The following is a 22,320-nucleotide window of genomic DNA, read 5'->3' on the forward strand; positions in this document are numbered from 1 at the left end:
CCTGCCCCCACCCACACACATTTCCCGAGAACCGTACAGCCTGGGCGCCCTGGGTGCAGCCCGCCTGGGTGGTTCTGGGAGGCAGAGGCTCATGGTCTCTGACCTGCACCCAGGCCTGCGCCTGGTGGGCCCGCAGGAGCCTGCACGGCCCTTAAGCCGGGAGAGCCAGGCCCCCTCCTCTTCCTCGGTGCCTCCAGCCCTCTCTGTGTTCCTGTCCCCACTCAGTGGCCCATCCAGACTTCCGTTCCTGGTCAGGAGACGGTAATAAATAGCTGAAAAGAGTGACCTGCTTTGGGCCAACTAGCTCATCTTTGCCGCTGTTAGTTTTAAACCACGGGTGTGTCCTGAGCAGTCACGGTAGGACAAGCCTTGTGTTCACGGCACGTCGTCGTCCTCCTGGCATGAGGAGCACACCCTTGAGGCCGAAGAGGCCCAGTGGCCTGTCCCGGGCCAGTGAGAGCCCAGAGCAGCTGCTTTGCTGGCGGTGAGCTTCCCCTCTGGGGTGACCCGCGGAGCGAGGGTGTCTCCGCAGAGCAGGTGCCTGAAGCCCGCCATCACAGAACCGTGAGTTCTCCGCCCGCCTCCAGTTAACACGCCTTTATTTTTCTCCCCAGCAAACAGTGTTCGCTGTTAACAGTTTTTTCTCCTCATCCTGTCCTCCATGAGAATCTATCCTTTGCCCAGATCACCAGGGCAGCAACTTCCTTTCTTTCGGAGGAAACAGTCACAAAAGAAGTGATTCAAGGTCATTAGCCAAAGAGTAAAAACGGTGTAAAGTGATAGATGCTCAGAACTTTGGTGATAGATTAACAAAGGGCCACACACCTCAGGTGTCCTGGAGGAGCGAGACTGACGTTTTTCACAGAAGTGAATAATCGTCCTCATGTGTCCCATACCTGAAGTTTCCGAGACAGAAGGGCGCACCCTCTGCACGTCCGGGGTCCTTGGACGCTCTACGGGCATCGTCAGCCCTAACCCTCCTCAAGCCAGAGGGCCCCCCTCCGTCTGCCGCCTGCTCTGTGCGTCCCGAGCGGCGACTGCTTGACTCGTGTCCCCGGGAGACGCTCCTCGGCATGCTTCCAGGGCGTCTTAGGAGAGCGTCCAGAAGCAGACTCACTCCTGTCGTCCTTGCTTGTCCCACAGATCCTGGCCAACCTGGAGCAAGGCCTGGCGGAGGACGGGACCATGAGCAGCATCGCGCAGGAGAACAGGCAAGGTCAGTGCCACCCTCGGGCCGGCCCAGGCTGCTCCAGCCCAGGCTGCTCCTGGTCTCAGCTTCTGTCCATCTTGCTCACCCTCCCATGCATGTCTCCTCACTGCTTTCCTCCCGGAACGAGCCTCCTTTCTAGGAGGTTCTTACCCCAGAGTTGCCCCTTGGTCCCGGCGGCAGGAGGAAGGTCCTACTGGGGTCTGAGCTGCCCCGGCCTCCACCCTCCCACCCCACGTCTCCCCCCCGCCAGCCCTCGGAGCCCGCGAGGCAGCTGGGTTAGGAACCAATGCTTCCACGTAAGAGGGTGGGACACCCAGGCCTCGGGCAGGCAGGCCACTGTCCCCAGGGCTCTGGGGCTGACACCCACGTGTGACTGTCCACCAGCCCTACAGCAGGGAGCCCTGCCCGTCCACAACCCACCGGGGCGGCCCTGCCACACAATGGCTCATCTCCTGGTCCAGTCAGGATCTGTCCACCCTGAAGCCAGGCAGCTGTTGAGAGCGCAGCCCAAGGAATGGGCCGAGCGGCACAGGAAGCCGTGGCCAGGGCAGGGCCGCAGGGACGTGGTGCTTTGTCCACCTCTGACAGGGGCTCTGTCCACCTCTGACGGGGGCTCCGCCCACCTCCGACACGGCAGGGCCGCAGGGACGGGGGACTCCTTCCCTCTGTGGCTGGGCTGCTGGCCGTGTCCCCGCACACTCACCCCCTCTCTCCTGCAGCCTCCGTGCAGCTGTGGCGGTCCCGCCTGGGCCGGGTGATGTGCTCCATGGCCAACTGCCTGCTGCTCATGAAGGTACCGTTCCTCAGAGGCGGGGAGCCCTGGGCTCTTGGCGGGGAGGGCCCCCGTGCGGCCTGTAAGCAGAGGGGCTAGGGCCACACCTGGGGTCTGCAGGCTTTAGTTTCTCCTCAACAGACCCTCCGTGGAGTGCAGCGCTGACACTCGGTTAGTGATGGTGCCGGGTCTGAACGAGGGTCCCGAAGTCCTCCTCCTCCAGTGCTCCTCGGGGTCCCGGCCCCATGCTCACCGAGGGGCTCCCCTCGTCCTGACCCCACCTGCCAGCTGTGCTCTCGGAACCCAGCACAGAACCAATACGTGCTTCAGAAGTGCTTTTGCCCCAAATGCAGTTTAATTTGAAATTTGAGATGATTCTTTCGTGTTCCTGCATTAAAAAGGAGTGAAGCATCTTGCGGTCACAGCCTCGGCACACGTGTGCGTCCGGCTGTGGCCTCGGGCGAGCCTGTTCATACAGTAGTGTAAGGCCATGGTGTCGATGCCGCCCCGCACGCCGGCCACTCCCAGCACCATCGGCCATGGTTGCCCGACCAGGGTGGGCGGCGCTCTCCCTGGAGAGCCCACTGCAGCCCTGAAGGGGCAGCGTGTCTTCACCCGGCAGAGGACAGTCTCCCTGAACGGCCTCCAGCCAACAGCAGCTCTGGGCCGGGCTCCTCGGAGCACACCTGAGCCCAGTGCTGCAGCCGCTCCGGGGCTCCCGTCCAGGCCTGAGGGGCCGGGGGCCACTGCGCCCCCAGGAGAGGGCGCTCGCTGTCGTGGACACGGGCACTTACACTGTGTGGGGCACGGGCAGTGGGCGTGGCCGGCTCCCCGCGGGCACCAGGGGGCCCAGTGCGTTCAGATGCGCTTCGCTCAAAGATGCGGGGCTGGAGCGTCTGCGCCTGGTTTTCCTGTGGGACATCCCCAGTCATCTGAAGTCCCCGTTAGCAAATGAGCACCTCCAGGCCCACTCTGCGTGAAGATGAAGATGGAGGCAAGTAAAGAAAGAGAAGTACCTTCGGGGGCTCCACGGAGGCTCAGGAGAAAACTACCGTCAAGGCCTATGGTCTGTGACCGCGCCCGTCAAGACAGTGAGCTGTTAGCATGAGCCCCAGACAGCTTCCCCTCCGCAGACAGGACGGGGCCGCTTGCCATCCGAGCTTGGACCCTGGGGGCTGACAGAAGCAGGAAAAAGTTGGTCCGGGTGAAATGCTACTTGCTGCTCAGCGGATGGAGGGAGAAAGACCCCTGGGCCAAGCGCACAGCCGGGCCCCCAAGGGGGGGAGCTCTCGGGACCGCCAGAGCACCAGACCCCAGAGCCAGGCCCACTGCGCCGTCTGCCCCCCGCCTGGCAGGGGCCGTGTCCCCTGCTCACACGGTCTGGGTGCTGTGCACGCGGAGTGGCGTCTCCTGACTGGCGTGTTCCCACAGGACTACGTGCTGGCTGTGGACGCGTACCGCGCTGTCATCCAGTTCCACCCAGAGCAGGAGCCTCAGGTGCTGAGCTGCATCGGCCGCATCTTCCTGCAGGTGCGCGGGGCTGGGGGCCGGGGCTGCAGCGCAGCCAAGCCCTGTAGGTCCCAGGAGCGCGGGGAGGGTGTCACGTCAGGCTTCTGTTGCTGTCAGAAGCCGGGTTCTTTTTTGGTCCTGGTTTGACTGTACTGAGCGTCGAGCCTCCCACTTCGATGTCACGGGGAAGCCACTTGCTACATGTGAATGTATATAGATTTCCATCAGGCGGTGCAGAGACGGTGACTGAGGCGTTGCCCTGTTGCAGTAGAAACGTGTTGACATGAGGAGCTAGCCTCCATGTGCTCCTCTCCCGCCCCAGCCCCCAGGGCCCCTCACACCCTCCTCCCCGGGATGGAGGGCAGAAGCAGGTGGAGCATCTTCACTTTGCACCACGGAAACACTCAGGGCCGCATCCCCCCGAAACCCTGTGCTCTGTGGGAGGGCCCAGCTCTTTGCAGCTGTGGTTGGTCTGGGTTTGTGCATGTGTGTGCATGCATGTGTGTGTGTGTGCGCATGTGTGTATCTGTGTGTGCGTGTGCATGCATGCATGTGTGTCTGCATGTGCATGCATGCGTGTGTGTCTGTGTGTGTGCATGCATGTGTGTGTGTGTGTGTGCATGCGCACCCACTGTTCTCAGGAGCACTTGGTATCTGTTTTCTGTCTTCATAGAGGTAGTTTGGTTTTTCTCTCTCTGTTCTCAGATAATTCTAGAATTATCTGTTGCTGGAAGATGTGAATAACTGACCTCAAAGAGGCCTGAGCCACACTCATGGGGTTTGTGGGACAGCTTACTAACACCTTTAGTGTTCCGTGTGTGTGTTTCTTCTCTGTTTCTGGGATCAGTTTGGCAATTTAGAAAGAACAGAAAGAGCGCACGTCTGCTCCACGTGTTCATGTGTATTTGCTTTGAGTTCTGTAAAGCAGTCTTCTTCATAATCACTTCAGTGTCATCTTTACCTGTGGTCATTTCTCCTCTTATATCTGTAATTCTGTTTTACTTACGCTTTCTTTTTCTTGATTAGTTCTTCCACTTATTATCTCATGTTTTTTCTTCAATAACTAGTTTGGGTTTGTTTATTTGCTTACTAGATATATCACAATACTTTTATTATATTGCCTTTTAATTGCCTTTTTATATAATCTAATCACTCACTTTCTGACACACGAACAGATGTTGACATTCTGCTCTGTCCTCAATGGCTTTTGCTATTTGTTTTTTAATGAAAAATAACAGTTAGTAAATAGTTACCAAAGTTTTACCCTGCCTGATTCGTAATCATGTCTTCAGTATCCTCACCTGACCTTAGGGAACTGTATGCGTGGATGTAGATTTAACATTCATCGCCTAAATTGACTACTTCATTTTGTCAAAGCAGATTGGAGACATAAAGACAGCTGAAAAGTACTTTCAAGACGTAGAGAAAGTAGCACAGAAACTGGATGGACTACAAGGCAAAACCATGGTTTTGATGAACAGGTGTGTATTTTTTTTCTGAGTTTTCCAGCTTTACTGAGATTAACTGACCACACAGTGCAGGTTTAAGGTGTGAACAGTAATGACTTGGTTTCCATACACTTTGAAGTGATGCCCACAAAATAGTGAACACCCATCATCTCATACAGATGCGAAATTAAAGACAGAACGCACTCTCTCAACGTTCACACGTAACATAGAGTGGTGTTGATGATATTCACGGTGCTGTACACCACACCCCCAGTACTCATTCATAACTAGAGGTTTGTACCTCTGGCCCACCTTCATCCCATCCCTGCCCTCCTCCCCCAGGAACCACAAGCCGAATCTTTCTCTGTGAGTTTGTTTGGAGTGTCGTTGACCTGAAACACCATTCGTTCCTGTTACACAGCATAGTGACCTGGTCCTTCTCTCGCTTTCGAACTGATCAGCACGACTAGTCTAGCTAGATGTGATCTGTCCGCCCACTAAGATAAGGCGTTATTACGGGCTGCATTCCCCATGCCCTCCCCGCGAGGTTCCAGTTCCTGGAGCTGCCCCCTCGGTGTCCCCGCCACGCACCCGCCTGCATCCTGACTTCTGATCATCCTTCCCATGTCGCTTATTTGCAGAGCTTTCCTTCACCTCGGTCAGAATAACTTCGCAGAAGCGCACAGGTTCTTCACGGAGATCCTGAGGGTGGACCCGTCAAATGCAGTGGTAAGGCGCCCCGGGCAGAGGTGGCGCATCTGCTGGCGTCGGGCACCTTCACGGGCTGGGGGGGCCCTGGGCCGCCCGCACACCCCCGCCCAGCCCTGCCCCCATCCCCTGCCCCCCCAGGCCAACAACAACGCGGCCGTGTGCCTGCTGTACCTGGGCCGTCTCAAGGACTCGCTGCGGCAGCTGGAGGCCATGGCCCAGCGGGACCCGCGGCAGTACCTGCACGAGAGCGTGCTCTTCAACCTGACCACCATGTACGAGCTGGAGTCATCCCGCAGCCTGCAGAAGAAGCAGGCCCTGCTTGAGGCCGTGGCCAGCAAGGAGGGCGACTGCTTCAACACGCAGTGCCTCAAGCTGGCCTAGCGCCCCCTGCGCACACCCCCCCCCCACCGCCTTCTCCATCAGGCGGGCTGCGCACAGCAGGGGACCGGGGTGTCCCGGGGCCATTCCCAGCAGCCTCAGGGAAGAGCTGACCACGTAACACACACGGTTCTCGCCCTGAGCCGGACCGTCCTAGAGATTCGTAGAGGTCGGGGGGAGAGGGCCCGTTCCCCCGCCCCAGAGCTGCAGCTCCACTCTTCTCCCCCGGGCCTTTTCCAGCCTCTGCTGAGCCCCTCGGAGGAGGTCTGTTGCCCGGGGAGCGAATCCATTCTTCGTCCTGCGCGTTCCCAGCACTGGGGGCGGGGGCGCGGACACGGGCCTGTGTGCAATGGGGGGTCCTGCGCCAGGTCAAGGAGTCACTGTTCTCAGCTCTGGGGGTCGGGGTCCGCTCTCACGTTCACATGGTCACTCCTGCCGTTAAAGAGTCTATCACACCTGGACTGAAGGACTCTGGCAGGGGCCCTTTAAGTTACCCAGCTCTGCTCATACATTTAAAACAGAGTTCCCTTAAGATTCTGACATAAACACGTATTGCATAAAGCAGAGCCAAGCCCTCTTTCTAGTCATTTCCGTGGTAAACACACAAACACAGCATCTCCTGAGCAGACGGTCTCAACGCAATTGTTGAAACAGATCAGTTACCCTGTGAAATAGGAGAGACGGGAGAGGCCGCCAGGAGCACCAGCCCAACACCTCCAGAGAGAATGAGGGGCACCTCCGGCTCACGCAGGGAGGGGACCCCCTCCCCCAGAGCGTCCGGAGCCTCTGGGCTGACAGTTGTGATCGACCTGCTTTACACTCCGTTTTCCTTTAAGTTTCTAAATCAAATGCATCAAGTAATGTTGGCCTGCCTCCCGGGGAGGGGGGGGTCCAAGCCCAGGGGAGACCCACACCCCATGCCCCCCGGGTCCCGGATCCAGGCCTTAACTGCACATCACACACCCAGGAAGCTCCCCAAACGCTGCTCCCCCGGAATCTCCCCAAACCCCAGCATGGCCGTCTGCAGAGATGGGGCTCTACAGAGGTGACCAGGTGGGATGGAGTCCCGAAGGTGGGGGCCCAGGGGTGCGCAGGAGAGGACCCGGCGAGGAGTGAGGCCCAGGGCCCACCCTGCAGCCCCAGCCCCGGCCTCTAGCCCCCGGGGCCGTGACAGGTCAGCGTCTGTTGCTGAAGCTGTTGTCCGCAGGGCTCGTCAGCTGAGCTGAGACACCTACACCCCTGGGGCCATGCTCCCCACCCCCCGAAGTCAGGGAGCCAGACGGTCCTGAACCTCGTGGGAACACATGCTCACACCTGGCCTGTAGGAGCAGAAAAAAGATGGAGCATTTCTGGAAAATAAACTGGCAACTGAGTCAAAAATATTTATAGTAAGAGTGTTTTCATTCATCACCACATATTCCTGAGAGGCATTCATGCAAGACCATATCATTTAAAAAGTTAATGACCTGGAAAAGTCCTCAAATGTATGTTTACATAACACAGGACGCATATGTTAATAGAAAATCCTGAAAACTAGTGCTTGATGTTAAATTACAGTCAAAGGAAGGATGGACTGAAACGCATTTTTATTTTCCCTTTTATGCCTGAGCTTACGTTTCTGCATAATGTGTGTGTGTTTTATTTTTATAACCAGTGGAAAAAACTCACCAAAACTGGTAAATGTTTTGCCTTTAAAAACTAAGCAGTGACTTAAAGACGGCAGTGAAGGCAAGCTGTGCTCCGTAGCTGAGTAGTGCACACAGCGATTCCCGGAGAGGTCTGCGTATACGTGAATGTGGGCGTGCCCAGACCGTAAAGAGTCAGGATTAGGATGTGTATACTATGAAATACTGTGTATTTTTAAAATAAGAAATATATACTTTGTTGATCGCTAATCTTTCCCATTCTGTAGAACGGGAAAGACTAGCGGTCTCTTCAAGAAAATTAGAGATACCAACAGAACATTTCATGCAAGGATGGGCTCAATAAAGGACAGAAATGGTATGGACCTAACAGAAGCAGAAGATACTAAGAAGAGGTGGCAAGAATACACAGAAGGACTATACAAAAAAGATCTTCACGACCCAGATAATCACGATGGTGTGATCACTCACCTGGAGCCAGACATCCTGGAATGTGAAGTCAAGTGGGCCTTAGGAAGCATCACTACAAACAAAGCTAGTGGAGGTGATGGAATTCCAGTTGAGCTGTTTCAAATCCTGAAAGATGATGCTGTGAAAGTGCTGCACTCAATATGCCAGCAAATTTGGAAAACTCGGCAGTGGCCACAGGACTGGAAAAGGTCAGTTTTCACTCCAGTCCCAAAGAAAGGCAATGCCAAAGAATGTTCAAACTGCCACACAATTGCACACGTCTCACACACTAGCAAAGTAATGCTCAAAATTCTCCAAGCCAGGCTTCAACAGTATGTGAACCCAGAACTTCCACATGTTCAAGCTGGATTTAGAAAAGGCAGAGGAACCAGAGATCAAATCGCCAACCTCTGTTGGATCATCAAAAAAGCAAGAGAGTTCTAGAAAAACATCTGCTTCATTGACTACGCTAAAGTCTTTGTGTGGATCACAACTGTGGAAAATTCTACCAAGAGATGGGAATACCAGACCACCTGACCTGCCTCCTGAGAAATCTGTATGCAGATCAAGAAGCAACAGTCAGAACCAGACATGGAACAACAGACTGGTTCCAAATTAGGAAAGGAGTACATCAAGGCTGTATATTGTCATCCTGCTTATTTAAGTTATATGCAGAGTACATCATTCGAAATACCAGGCTGGATGAAGCACAAGCTGGAATCAAGATTGCTGGGAGAAGTATCAATAACCTCAAATATACAGGTGACACCACCCTTAAGGCAGAAAGTGAAGAGGACCTAAAGAGCCTTTTGATGAAAATGAAAGAGGAGAGTGAAAAAGCTGGCTTAGAACTCAACATTCTCTTTGACAAAAAGCAGTATCTGTCATTGTAATAGCCACTGCTTACCACCATGTTTTTTGAAATATAGGTCACCATGTATACTATCTTGCTTGACGAAGTCTTTGACAAAAAGCAATATCTGTCATTGTAATATCCACTGCTTATCACCATGTTTTTTGAAATATAGGTCACCATGTATATTATCTTGCTTGACAGAGTCTTTGACAAAAAGCAATATCTGTCATTGTAATATCCACTGCTTACCACCATGTTTTTTGAAATATAGGTCACCATGTATACTATCTTGCTTGACGAAGTCTTTGACAGAACTCAACATTCAAAAAACAAAGATCATGGCATCTGGTCCCAGCACTTCATGGCAAATAGATGGGGAAACAGTGGAAACAGTAACAGACTTTATTTTCTTGGGCTCCACAATCACTGCAGTTGGTGACTACAGCCATGAAATTAAAAGATGCTTGCTCCTTGGAAGAATAGCTATGACCAACCTAGACAGCATATTAAAATATACAGAGACATTACTTAGCTGACAAAAGTCCCTATAGACAAACCTATGGTTTTTCCAGTGGTCATGTATGGATGTGAGAGTTGGACTGTTAAAGAAACCTGATTACCGAAGAATTGATGCTTTTAAACCATGGTGTTGGAGGAGACTCTTGAGAGTCCCTTGGACTGCAAGGAGACCAAACCAGTCCATCCTAAAGGAATTCAATCCTGAATATTCATTGGAAGGACTGATGCTGAAGCTGAAGCTGCAATACTTAGGCCATCTGATACAAAGAACTGACTCATTGGAAAAGACCCTGATGATGGCAAAGATTGAAGGTGGGAGGAGAAGGGGACAACAGAGGATGAGATGTTTGGATGGCATCACCGACTCAATGGACATGGGTTTGGGTGGACTCCGGGAGTTGGAGATGGACAGGGAGGCCTGGCGTGCTGCAGTTCATGGGGTCGCAAAGAGTCGGACACGACTAAGCAACTGAACTGAATTGTGCTGGCTAGTTCATCTCGTTGAAGGAAATGGCAACCCACTCCAGTATTCTCACCTGGAGAATCCCAGGGACGGGGGAGCCTGGTGGGCTGCAGTCCATGGAGTCGCAAAGAGTCGGACACGACTGAGCAACTGAACAGCAACAAAAACATTGTAGACACACGTGGTTCTCATGTGTTTTGCTTTTCATTTATTTCTCGGCTGCACTGGGTCTTCCTTGCCACGCGTGGCCTTTCTCTAGCTGCGGTTGCGGGGGCTGCTCATTGTGGCGGCTTCTTTTTCGCCCCACGTGGGCTCTGGGCGCACGGGTGTCAGTGGTGGCACACGTGTTAACTGCCCTGCTGCCTGTGCAGTCTTCCCTGAGCAGAGATTGGAGCCTTGTCGCCTGCATTGGCGGCAGATCCATAACCACCGGACCACCAGGGAAGCCATCTGCAGATACATGTTTGCAGAAATGGAGAAAAACACGTGCGGGAGCCTCGTGGCTCAGAGTGACTGTCCCAGCGGCACGGGCTCCAGGGGCTGTTTAAGGCCAGGGATGCCCTCTGCCACCTTGTCATGGACAGCGAGGCCAGCGGTCCTGAGAGCATCAAGCAAAGAGCCTGCGGTGGGGGGAGGAGAGGCCAGGGGATGCCCGCTCATAGGCAGGCTTCCTGCCCAGCAGGGGTGGAGGAGGCCATCCCCTCCCCTCCCCGGGCAGGGGGCTCCTCACGTCCCCCTCCTTTTCCAGCACACGTCAGAGCAGCGCCTGCCCGCGCCCCCCACCCCCGCCCCCAGCCTCCTCACCAACAGGCAGAACCAGGCCGTCCCCAGGGCTAGGCCCGGGCCAGACGGGAAGGACCCCCAGCCCGTGGCCACATCCAGCCCAGCTTGCTGGTGACCAAGTTTTCTCAGCCGGTCTCTCACATATAAGAGGAGATGGCCAATTCAGGCATTGGGAATTATGTGCAAACGTGGCCCTACTTGAACCTCAGACAAGTCTATTACCCACAACAGATGCATAAATATGCAGATAGAATACGTGCCAGCCTCCCACCCATCCATGACCCCGCACACTGCACATGCGTGCACACACACTCCTCACACACACACTTCCCTCGTGCGCGCACACACACACACACACTTCCCCCTTCACACACGTGCATGCACACACACACACTCCCCCCACAGCTGCACATGTGCAAGCACAAACTTCCCCCGCGCACACACGTATGCATACATAATACACATGCGCACACACGCATACACTGCACATGTGCACACACACTGCACACACACTTCCCCTGCACGCACACACACATACACACTTCCCCCCTCACACACGCGCGCGCACACACACACACACACTCCCCCCACACCTGCATCCGCAGCACTAGCGCTGTTGATGAAGCCCCGGCGGTGCTGCCTGTGGTTTCTAATCAGGAGCGTTGATAGCCCCGCCCAGCAGTCCGGGGTCCCCTTGTCCACCTGCGGAGTCAGCTTCCTGTCTGAGGGGCCCCGGCTCACGGGCCCCACCCCACCACCCCGGGCGGTGCTCTCAGGGGGACCCGGCAGGGCTGCCTCCCCCGCCCTGTGCCGCGTGAGGATGCAGCCAGGAGGGGCCTCCCCGGAACCAGCCCGCCACCCCCAGGGCTGCCACGGACGTTTCAGACCTGGGCAGACGGGGAGCCCTAGCAGACAGGCCGGCGTCTAGCCCTGGAAGGAAGTCGGAGTGTAGAACCTTGGGGGGGTCAGCAGATCCTGCACACTGGCCCTCCAGTAGGTGGACACCTGGCGCCCCTCTTCCAAGGCTGTGTGACCCCGGCCCCCTCGGCAGACACGGAAGGCCCCAGCTTTGGGGGACCAGAGCTAGGCAGGGAGCAGTGTGAAACCCGCTACACCAAGTCCCCTCCGTAAGGAGCTGAGGATGAAGCCAGAAGCCGAGGCTCCGGGTCACCTAGGTGCACTTCTGCGAGCCTGTTTGGCCTGAGCTCCTGGGAGAAGCAACATTGGGGTCCCCGGGGGAGGAGGGAGACCCCCTGGGCTCAGCCTCCTGAGATGTGCTCTCCCCCTCAGGAGGGTTTCCCTGGTGGCTCAGCTGGTGAAGAATCTGCCTGCATTGAAGGATCCCCCAGTTAGAGTCTTGGGTCAGGAAGATTCCCTGGAAAAGGGATAGGCTTCAGTCTTCTTGGGTTTCCCTGGTGGCTCAGATGGTAAAGAAACTGCCTGCAATGCGGGAGACCGTGGTTCGATCCCTGGGTTGAGAAGATCCCCTAGAAGAGGGCATGGCAACCCACTCCAGTATTCTTGCCTGGAGAATCCCCAAGGACAGAGGAGCCTGGCGGGCTACAGTTCATGGGGTCACAAAGAGTTGGACATGACTGAGCATCCAAGCACAGCAGCTCCCCTCAGCCATCCCCCCCGACCCCACCCCCGCGAGGAGCCCGGTCTGGAGGAACAGTGACGCTCACGGCCCCAGGTGTGTCTGAGGTCTGTGAGGTCGGGCTCTGCTCCCAAATTCGTGCAAATCAGCAAACAACACGGCCTGTGCGGCGCCCCCACTGCCCGTGCTCGCGTTTCTGCTTAACTTCACCTCCTTACTGTGCTTGCTCGCTCAGTCTCGTCCGACTCTGCGACCCCACGGACTGCCGCACGCCAGGCTTCCCCATCCATCGCCATCGCCCAGAGCTTGCTCAAACTCACGTCCGTTAAGTCGGTGATGCCATCCAACCGTCTCATCCTCTGTCGTCCCCTTCTCCTCCTGCCTTCAGTCTTTCCCAGCATCGGGGTCTTTTTCAATGAGTCAGTTCTTCGCATCAGGTGCCCAAAATACTAGAGTTTCAGCTTCAGCATCAGTCCTTCCAATGAATATTCAGGACTGATTTCCTTTAGGACTGACTAGTTTGATGCCCTTGCAGTCCAAGGGCTCTCAGGAGTCTTCTCCAACACCACAGTTCAAAAGCATCTATTCTTCAGCACTCAGCTTTCTTTATGGTCCAACTCTCACATCCATACATGACTACTGGAAAAGCCATAGCTTTGACTAGACAGACCTTTGCAGGCAAAGTGATTTCTCTGGCTTTAATACGCTGTCTAGGTTCGCGAGCCACAAGCCACCCCCCAAGTGCTGCACACCTTTAAAGGGAGGACACGTCTGTCAAGTAACATGTTGAGACACTCAACAAGCAGTGTTCCTGGTCCACACGGACAGCTCAGCTCCCAGGCATGTGCTCCTGGGAGCCCCTGACGAATGCAAGTCCATAAACCACCACCCTCTCTCGGACTGACGACGCCTGCAGGAGAAGCCACCCCTGCTCCGAGGTTCCCTACCCTGAGCCCCGTCTCCACAAGGAGGGGCAGCGCCCAACCCTGGGGGTTGGTGGTGTTGCCCCCTAAGTCCAGCGTTCACCCACACGGCAAGGCCTGGGTTCCCTCTGTGCCTGGACACACGTCAAGACCAATGTGGAAGTGATGACATGTCCATTTCAACATGAAGAGTTTTAATCCAGTTTAAAAGAATACCCAAAGCAAACTGCCCTTCAAATCTGAGGCTAATTCAGGGTTTTTCTATGATTATAACAAATGAGATACAATTATATCTTAAAATTGTTGATTAAAAATACAAACGATGTACCGATTCTTGTTAAAATTCAAAGGCTTGATTGTAGAAGACATTTACTGCAGTGAGTTAAACCTAGAAATTGCACGTGGAACAGTGCCGACCCAGGAAACACAGACATTAACTACGCACATGCACACTCACCAGACGACGGAGGCAAATGGGGCGACTTGAAGGAACCACAGGTACCAGAATAAAAGGCAACTCCAAGCCACCAGCACAGTGTTAAGGCAGCTACTTTATTTTGAACAAGAAAGTGGCTTAAGCGAGTGCATGCCCCCCAACATGCCAGCTGCCCCCCCAGCACCCCTGTGTTTTGGGAGAAAAGTGGGTGACCTCCCACCCATCCTGTCACCCACTGTCACACGTCTGCACAGGGCAGGTGTGGCCTCGCCTGGCACCTGCCTAAAGCCCGAGAATCAGGCAGTAAGTGGCTGTATTTGGGGAGATGAAACTCACTGGTCAGAGCTGAAGGCTGGAGCTGGTGGGGGGCCACTGACCCCTGACCCCTGACCCCAAATCAGAGAAGTGAATCACGTGCCCAGATTTCCAGCTGGTTGCACATGCAACCAGCTCCATAGCTCCATCCATTAAAACGCATTCTGAAGCAGGAGAAAGGGACAGACTCCGTGTTGCGTCATGAGGGGCCGCTAGGCCGTCCGCGCCAGGAACTCCAGGTACTGTGTCCGGGCCTCGAGGTGGTCCGACGGCCGGTTGTACGGCGTCCACACGGGGTCTCCCACGAACAGCCGCATGGCCTTCACGTAGTTCTAGGGAAACACACAGACACGGGGCGCTGGTTACACAGCCGTGAGGTCACGCTCCGTGCTGCTCACCCCCGTTCTCACACATGTTCCTCTGAAAGGCAGGAGGGCCCGTGCTCAGGCAGCCGCGGGGCAGCGTCGGGCCGCGCTCTCAATAAACACACCGCCTTGCACGCGGGCCCCTCCCGCCGCACGGTTAGAAACCTGCACCCCTGTCCAGCCAGGGTGCACTTCCGGGGGTGTATCCTACAGGGGAACTCTCAGCATTGTCCCGGCGCCGTTTACGACAGCCGAGAACTGGAGACAGCTGGCGGACCCATCTCCAGGGCCCTCCACTCTACGCAGGAAACTGGAGTGTGTCCCAGAGTGGCCGGCAGGCGGCTGTGTACAGGCAGAGGCTTTCTATGTGCCGACAGGAAACCGTCCCAAAGCCCAGCGAGCAGCAAAGGGCTGCTACCGCCCCGGCCGAAGCCTGCCGTCTCCTGTGCATGACATGCTCGCCTGCCAAGCAAGCCGTCTCTCCAAGAAGACTTTTAAGGACCTGATCGCGGCCGCCTTCAGGGAGAGACACTGTGGCCAGGAGTGGGGCGACCTTCCCTCACACATCCTCTCCAAGTCCTGAGCTTTAAGCCGAGCACACCCGTTCTCTATTCCAGAACCACCCCTGAGTCTCAGGTCAGTCCCAAGCCCACGGAGGGAGCTCCAGACCACCCTTCTGCTTCTGTGGCCATGTCCACGGCTCCAGCGCCCAATGGCTAAGGCCTAACGGACATGCTCTCAAATGATGAAGGAGCAGGGATCCCTGGAGGGGCGCCTCCCGTTGGCCTGGGCACGTGCCCAGGGGGTGCGGTCTCCCGTGTGCCCCTGCAGACCCCGGCCCCCGCGAACCCCTGGCCGCTAGCTGAGGCAGCATCCTCGCCTAGCGCTGCCGGGGCTGAGCCTCCGACAGGCGCCCAGAGCAGACTCCAGCAGAGCAGCCGCGAGCCCACCTTCTCATCCAGCGTGAAGCGGTGGTAGATGCCGGCGGGCAGGGTGATCATGTCCCCCTTCTCCATGGAGATCCGGATCCACTGGTCCTCCTGGTCCCGCACGTCAAAGTACCCGCTGCCGTCCAAGATGTAGCGGATCTCCTCATCCAGGTGTAAGTGTTCCTCAAAGAACATCTTGATCTGGGGTGGGGGGAGCTCTGTGAGTTGGGGGCCCCCGGGGGTGAGGTGGCCGGAACCACCCCTGCCCCAGCGCAGACCACCCGGCCTGCTCCCATGAGATGCGAAGGCACGTGGTCACCCCGGCAGGGCAGAAGCAGCGTGTGCATCTGCGGAAGGCGCTCAGTAAAGCCTCCCGCTCACCCCAACCTGGCCTGTGTCTTTCGGGGCTCTATCCTCTAACGTTTCATGATAAAAATGCTCAAATGTGCACAAACGTTGGAAGCATTCTCCAGTAAACACCCATGCAACCGTCACCTCTAACTGGTCTTCTGACGACTCCCCACCTCTCGCCTCCTGCCCCGGGGGGGTTCCAAAGCTCTTCTCATGTAATGCTTCCACCCTTCTGGACAATCCACAGATGTTTGGAAAATCCCCACTTCCAGTGAGAACAGCAGCCTCTCGGGCGGGTGAGGCCGTTGGGACAGGTCCCCGCCCTGCTGGGCACACAGCCCCTGGAAGGGTGGGCACAGCTGGATACGCACTGACCCGCCGCCCGTCTAGGAATCTGCCCTAAAGATGCACCTCCAGCAGCACGGAAAGACATGCCCACGCCACGCCCTGCTGTGACGTTTGCCGCTGAGGGACGCTGGAGACGCCCGGAAGGCCGGGGCACAGCGCGGCGGCAGAGTCAACACGCACGCGGGCTCGACAGCAGGGTGCGGGACAGGCAGCCACAGGGAGCCAGGGGCCTTCTGGTGGTCTTCATTTCAGAGCCCGGCTATGGCAGCCCACTCCAGGACTCGTGCCTGGGGAACTCCAAGCACAGAGGAGCCTGGTGGGCTACAGTCCATGGGATCGCAGAGAGTCGGACACGACTGTGCACTCACCTTCACTTCTTTCCCTTTACTTCTTACAGAGTCATAAATAAAAACCAAACAACCTTGGGGATGGGGGGAGGGGGGACCTTAAATCTGGAATCAAGCCACATGCTCACAACCACAGGAGGAAGAGAAAACTCACCTAAGTGCTTCTGAACACAGTACTCTGACTATATCCTCAGTGAGATAGGACCGCGACTCGCCTGGAACTCCACGGACAGGCCTGCTGATCCTAACAGTGTGGACGCAGCCGCCACCGGGAACCGTGGTGTGTGTGGGAGGAGAGAGACCCGAGGATGGGCCGAGGGAGCCCCGAGGGGCGTGAACACCCTGAGCCGGGAAGCACGGAGGGGCTGGGAACACGGCGGGGACGCGGCAGGACCGCGGAGAGGGCCCGCCCCACACCCCTCCCCGCAGTCTGGACCAATCTGAACGTCAAGGTGGATCGCGGCGGGCATGGACACGGGCCCACGAGGAAACCAAGGATCCGCACGCCTGTACTGAGGGGCGTTGACAGGAGAGAACCAGGCCGACTCAGTACAGGAAGATGAGGGCTGGAGGGACACGGTGATGGACTCAGGGCAGAGTCAGCAAGATTCACCAACACCAAGTCCGAGCTTGACACCAAGCAGAATATTCACAGGCAGAAAGTAACTCTCCATGGACGTCTTCCTCAGAGCGGGGAGAGTCGGCCGGTCACAACACGGAGCCGGATGGGGACCAGTTTAGCCAAGTTGTGCATCAGGGGCACTGGGACCCCCACCCACCCCGGGCACAGGCCTCCGGGTGGGGCGCCCTGAGCAAGCACAGCACCCCTCCCGCAGGATTCCTGCCCAAAACGCATTAAGCTAAGACAGCCGTGAGATCACCAGACAGTACAGAAGTGTGCTCTACAAGAACAAGAGATAAGCTGGTATTAGGGATGGTATTTTATTTCAGGAGAGAAGCCGTTCTAGAAGGTGGTAATGATAAGAATAATCTAACAGCCAGGATTTACAATAGTCAAGCCCCTTCTATGGAAGGAAGGGCACTGGTGAGAAGACAGGAAGTCTGAAATTCCAGGTAAGAACATGTAATTTCAGTCTAAGAGGATAGCAGGACTCGCAGGCACTCGGTGAGAAGTTTCGTCCTTTTGTAAAAAAGGTGTTATAACGTCTGTACTCCAAGCGGCAAGAATCCTTTGGGACAGAACAGAGTAAAGAGATAAACCCCACAGAACACATCTGTGTTTCAGCAATCTGGGTGTTACTGCCCCACTCCCATTCTTAGGGCAAGGTGCTAACACATAGAAGACACCCAAGCTAGCGAGGGACAGCGTGTGTGGAGGCAGCCTTCCTGGTGGCCAGTGAAGACCCTGGACCAGGAGGACTGGGTTCTGGGCTTGGCTTTACCAACACGACCCGGGGAAGAGGCCCTCACCCCCTCCAGGTGTCCACAGGTAAGAAAAAGAGGCTACACTGAGTGGCTTAAGGCCGCAGCCCCACAGTTCGCAGCTCAGCATGATGGAAACAGCAAGTCTTGGGAGCAACACAGCTGCCAAAGCTCATCACGACAGGAAACTTCGGAAACTACTGCTGTCGTCACGGCCGTTTCTAAAGGAGTCACCTTATTCCCGAAAAAGCAAAGACAGCGATTTCAAAAACAAGGCTGTCCTTGAACTTGAACACATTCAGCCTCATTACAAACTCTGCACGTCTGTTTTCTCACTTGGCCAAAGATTAGTGAGTTTCTCTAGTAACAGACACCTGGGGACCAACACAAAACCAAGAATTTAAAAAAAACACACTGACTCCACTTCCATATAAGATGGGGTAACAGAAACCGGATCTCCCCTCCCACCTCCAATAATCAAAGCAAAGACAATATACAAACTGATAGTTTGCAAAACACCAGACACCAGGAGAGGGAAGAAAGTGGCCGGGGAGGCAGAAAGCCAGTGAGGTGAGCCCCACACCGGCTCCGGCTTGCGAGCTCTCGGGCTGTGGCGCTGGGAGGGGGTACCCAGGCGGAGCACCCTGAGCTGAAGAGCAGGATTGAGAATCTGGGGAGATGGAGGGAGCTGGCGTGCAGTGCTCTAGGGGAGAGACCTCCACCGGGAAATCCCTGGGGCCTGCAGAGGCCCTCTGTGCACGCTCATTTGTAGGGAAAGGAGCTGCAGCTGGAAAAGAGCCACTCGGACCCTCAGGGTCGGAAGGAACAGCCCCTGACCCTAGCCGGCCTGGGAACAGAGCCTGTCCCACCAGTCAGACCGGAAAAACCTCACTATCCCAGGGCCTTTGTGTGGTGTACCAGAGCAGCCTGGGGGCTACAGCCTGTGGGATTCCAAGAGTCGGCCTGACGCCCGACTCTCTTTGGGTGTTGACACCCAACACCACTCAAGCATCCAATTGTTTCCAATAAGCTTGCATGCATTCCAGAAGAAAACTGAAGAACATTTCTACTGGTACAACAGTACCCGGCATCCAAGAGAATAAATCACACTGTCTGGCATCCAGTCAATAATTAGCAAGCACGCAAAGAACAAAACGTGACCTTTAGACACGGAGACAAGGCTTTGATCCCTGGGTTGGGAAGATCCCCTGGAGAAGGAAATGGGAATCCACTCCAGTGTTCTTGTCTGGGAAGTCACATGGACAGAGGAGCCTGGTGGGCTACAGTCCATGGAGTCACAAGAGTCGGACACCGGACTTAGGGACTAAACAAACAAAAACACCACATGGCTTCATTGGTTAATCTGCCAAACACTTAAGAAAAAAGTAAAAGCATTCTAGACATACTCTTCCAAAAAACTGAAAAGCATGGAATACTTTTCAGCTTATTCTAAGGCCAGCATTCCTCTCATATAAACCAAAATGAAAGACATTTAAAAATAAGGAAAGGCTTGCATTTATTAATGAGTGTGTGTGTGTGTGTGTGTGTGTGTGTGTGTGTGTGTGTGTGTGTTAGTTGCTTAGTCATGTCTGACTGTTTGCAACCCCACAGACTGCAGCCTACCAGGCCCCTCCGTCCATGGGATTCTCCAGGCAAGAACACTGGAGTCGGTTGCCATTGCCTTCTCCTGCGTTTATTAATAGTCAATAGTTAATAACCCCCCTTCTCAAGTAATTCAGAGTCCCTCACCTTTTCCTCGTAGTTCGGCAGTTGGTCTTTGCTTATGGTGATGATGTCCATCCAGGAGTAGTCTCTCTCTTTCCGGATCTTCTCTAATTCCGGATCGTTCTCGTATTTGTCCGCATCCAGCTAAGAGTTTAAACCAGCAACAAACAGGAGGGCAGGTGAACACACAGAAACACCCACACAGTCTCTTTCTGGATCTCCAGTATGATTATACTCCGAATTCATTACCTAGCCCTGTGTCCACATTCTGGATCTCCGGAATAATCATATTCCACATCTACTGTATTAACATCATTTGGTCCTTTGTCAATCCTGAACTCACCTTTCTTCCCCTCCTTTCCCAACTTCTTGTCATGCTTTCCCCACTTTCCCTAAAGGCTTAAAACAGTGCAGTTGTGTGGAATCCCCGCCTCCCTTCTCTCCAACAGCCCTTCCAGGGAGAGTCCGTTGAAACGTCACGCTTCCAGTCCCAGCACCAGGCGTCCGGGGAACCTCCGACGGCCTGACGCCTGTCACGGGCCCTCCCCACCACGCCGAGTGCTGCCCCCTCTGCAAGCCTGCCTGACCTTTGTCTCTACGGCAACTCTATGCTGACTGCGTTTCCCCGAGCCAAAACACCTGAAGCCCTCTGAGCCCACAAATAAAACCCAGATTGCTTAGGCAGACAAGAGGCTTTCTACCGGCTGGCCCCAGCGGCCTTTTCTTTCTTTCCTTAAAATTTTATTTATGCGTTTCTGGCTGTGCCCGGTCTTCACTGCTGTGTGCAGGCTTCGTGGAGCTGCAGCGGGCCAGGACACGGGCTCCGGAGTTGCAGCGCCCTGACTGCAGAGCACCGGCTCGACAGGCACGGCATCCTTGCCCCAGACACGTGAGAGCTTCCCAACCACCCTGCGTCTCCTGTGTCAGCAGGCGGCCTCTGCCTCTGAGCCACCAAGGAAGCCGGAGACATGAATGTCTACATGACCACTCCCCACATGAGCAGACCCACACAGCACACATGTGCCCCACACCGTGTACCTTCACATCGCCCGTGAGAGCTTCCCACACCCTATGGCGTCACTGATACACAACAGGCAGCCATGCCCAGCTACTGTCCTGCTCAAGATGAAGTCATTATAAAGGACAAACAGGCCCAGGGCACTGGGAGCACACAGTAAATAAGTCTACTTGGGGCCTCCCTGGGGGCTCAGAGGGTAAAGCGTCTGCCTGCAGTGTGGGAAACTCAGGTTCGATTCCTGGATCGGGAAGAGCCCCTGGAGAAGGAAATAGCAACCCACTCCAGTACCCTTGCCAGGAAAATCCCATGGACGGAGAAGCCTGGTAGGCTGCAGTCCACAGGGTCGCAAAGAGTGGGACATTTCACTTTCAAACAAGTCTACAGGCGACTCCCTGGAAAAGACCCTGATGCTGGGAAAGATTGAAGGCAGGAGAAGGGGACAACAGAGGATGAGACGGTTGGATGGCATCATTGACTCGATGGGTAAACTCCGGGAGTTGGTGATGGACAGGGAGGCCTGGCGTGCTGCAGTTCATGGGGTCGCAGAGTCAGACACGACTGAGCAACTATACAAGTTTAATTCTAACAGTCCTGGGTCTTCCCATCCACAGGAGAACTGGGAGGTAGGAGAAGCCCTACTCGATCTGGCGGAGGAACTGAAAACAGTCTTACTTTATCCCCGGACACTTTCAGACCTTGGCCAGTGTCCACTCCGGCTCCAAAACTGTCCCGTGGACAGCGAGACCAAAGGTCAGGAGTCTGAACAGACGGCGCCTCCCATCGAGCCGCCCCCCACCCCCACCCCAGGGAGACGCACAAGGGACCCTTCAGGGGCCCCCAACCGCCCTCCGGCCGCCCCGCCCGGGCCGTTGAGGACAGGCCCGCGCCTACCGGGTCCCGGCCTGCCACTGAGGCGGCGGGGACCCGCGGATCCCGGGCCCCGCTCTCACTGCGACCCCTCCGCCCTCCACCCCGCCCCCCGCCCGACCCGGATCCCCGGCACCGAGCGCGCGGCGCGCCCCGCGGTAGAGGCCCGGAGGCCGGCCAGGCCCGCGCCGAACGTGCGCACTGAGCCCGGGCCCCCGGGCTCCGCAGCCCCGCTGGCCGGAAAGCGGGGCGCGCGGGGGGCCGGAGGGGCGCCTGTGCCGCCGCGCGGGCCCCGCTTACCTTCCAGTAAAGGACCCCGAGCCGGCGCAGCTGCTCCAGGCCAACAGGGCGCGCGGGCTCGGCGCGGTGCGGCCGCCGCGGGTCGTCGGCCGCATCGTCCATGTACCAGGCCTGCACCATGGCCGGGAACTGAGCGCGCGGGGCCGGGAACTGAGCGCGGGACCGGCGAGGGTGGGCAGGGCTGAGCCGGGGCCTGCACCAGGACGCACGCGGGCGCCCCTCCCCCCCGCCCTCCTCCCCTCCCCCCCGCCCTCCTCCCCTCCTCCCCGCCCTCCTCCCCTCCTCCCCTCCTCCCCTCCTCCCCTCCTCCCTGTCCTCCTCCCCTCCTCCCCTCGCCCCTCCCTCCTCCTCCCCTCCTCCCCTCGCCCCTCCCTCCTCCTCCCCTCACCCCTCCCCTCACTCCTCCTCCCTCCTTTCCCTCCTCCCTCCTTTCCTCTCCCCGGGAGGGCGGGCGGGGCATGCCTGGAAGCCCGGGCGGAGCGCCTCCTTCCCGCCGGCGGGCAGGCTCAGGGCGCGAAGCGGTGTCCCAGAAGAAAAGCTACCGGGCCTAAAATAGCCTGGAGTTAAAACTCCCCTCTAGGTCCTCCCCACCATTCTATCAGTTCAGTTCAGTTCAGTGGCTCAGTCATGTCTGACTGTGTCCTCATGGACCGCAGCACGCCAGGCCTCCCTGT

The 22,320-nt window shown here is 56.4% G+C and overlaps 2 protein-coding genes across 2 annotated transcripts in view; one reads left to right on the top strand and one right to left on the bottom strand.

The window, feature by feature from the left end:
* Positions 1–7,408, top strand: part of TRAPPC12 (trafficking protein particle complex subunit 12) — a 43,804-nt gene extending 36,396 nt beyond the window's left edge. Inside the window, exons 7-12 of the mRNA XM_061163254.1 lie at positions 1,144–1,216; positions 1,930–2,003; positions 3,414–3,512; positions 4,872–4,972; positions 5,581–5,668; positions 5,789–7,408. Of these exons, the coding sequence (XP_061019237.1) occupies positions 1,144–1,216; positions 1,930–2,003; positions 3,414–3,512; positions 4,872–4,972; positions 5,581–5,668; positions 5,789–6,031 (678 nt within the window). The 3' untranslated portion in view covers positions 6,032–7,408. The remainder of the gene's footprint in view (positions 1–1,143; positions 1,217–1,929; positions 2,004–3,413; positions 3,513–4,871; positions 4,973–5,580; positions 5,669–5,788) is intronic.
* Positions 7,409–13,793: 6,385 nt separating this feature from the next.
* Positions 13,794–21,806, bottom strand: ADI1 (acireductone dioxygenase 1). Its single transcript, XM_061163255.1, has 4 exons — positions 21,647–21,806; positions 19,486–19,605; positions 15,329–15,508; positions 13,794–14,345 (listed from the first exon to the last, which is right to left on the bottom strand). The coding sequence occupies exons 1-4, from the start codon at positions 21,764–21,766 to the stop codon at positions 14,226–14,228; spliced, it is 540 nt and encodes a 179-aa protein (XP_061019238.1). The 5' UTR covers positions 21,767–21,806; the 3' UTR covers positions 13,794–14,225.
* Positions 21,807–22,320: the final 514 nt, after the last annotated feature.

Source organism: Dama dama, chromosome 16 (genome assembly GCF_033118175.1).
Source record: "Dama dama isolate Ldn47 chromosome 16, ASM3311817v1, whole genome shotgun sequence".
NCBI lineage: Eukaryota > Metazoa > Chordata > Mammalia > Artiodactyla > Cervidae > Dama > Dama dama.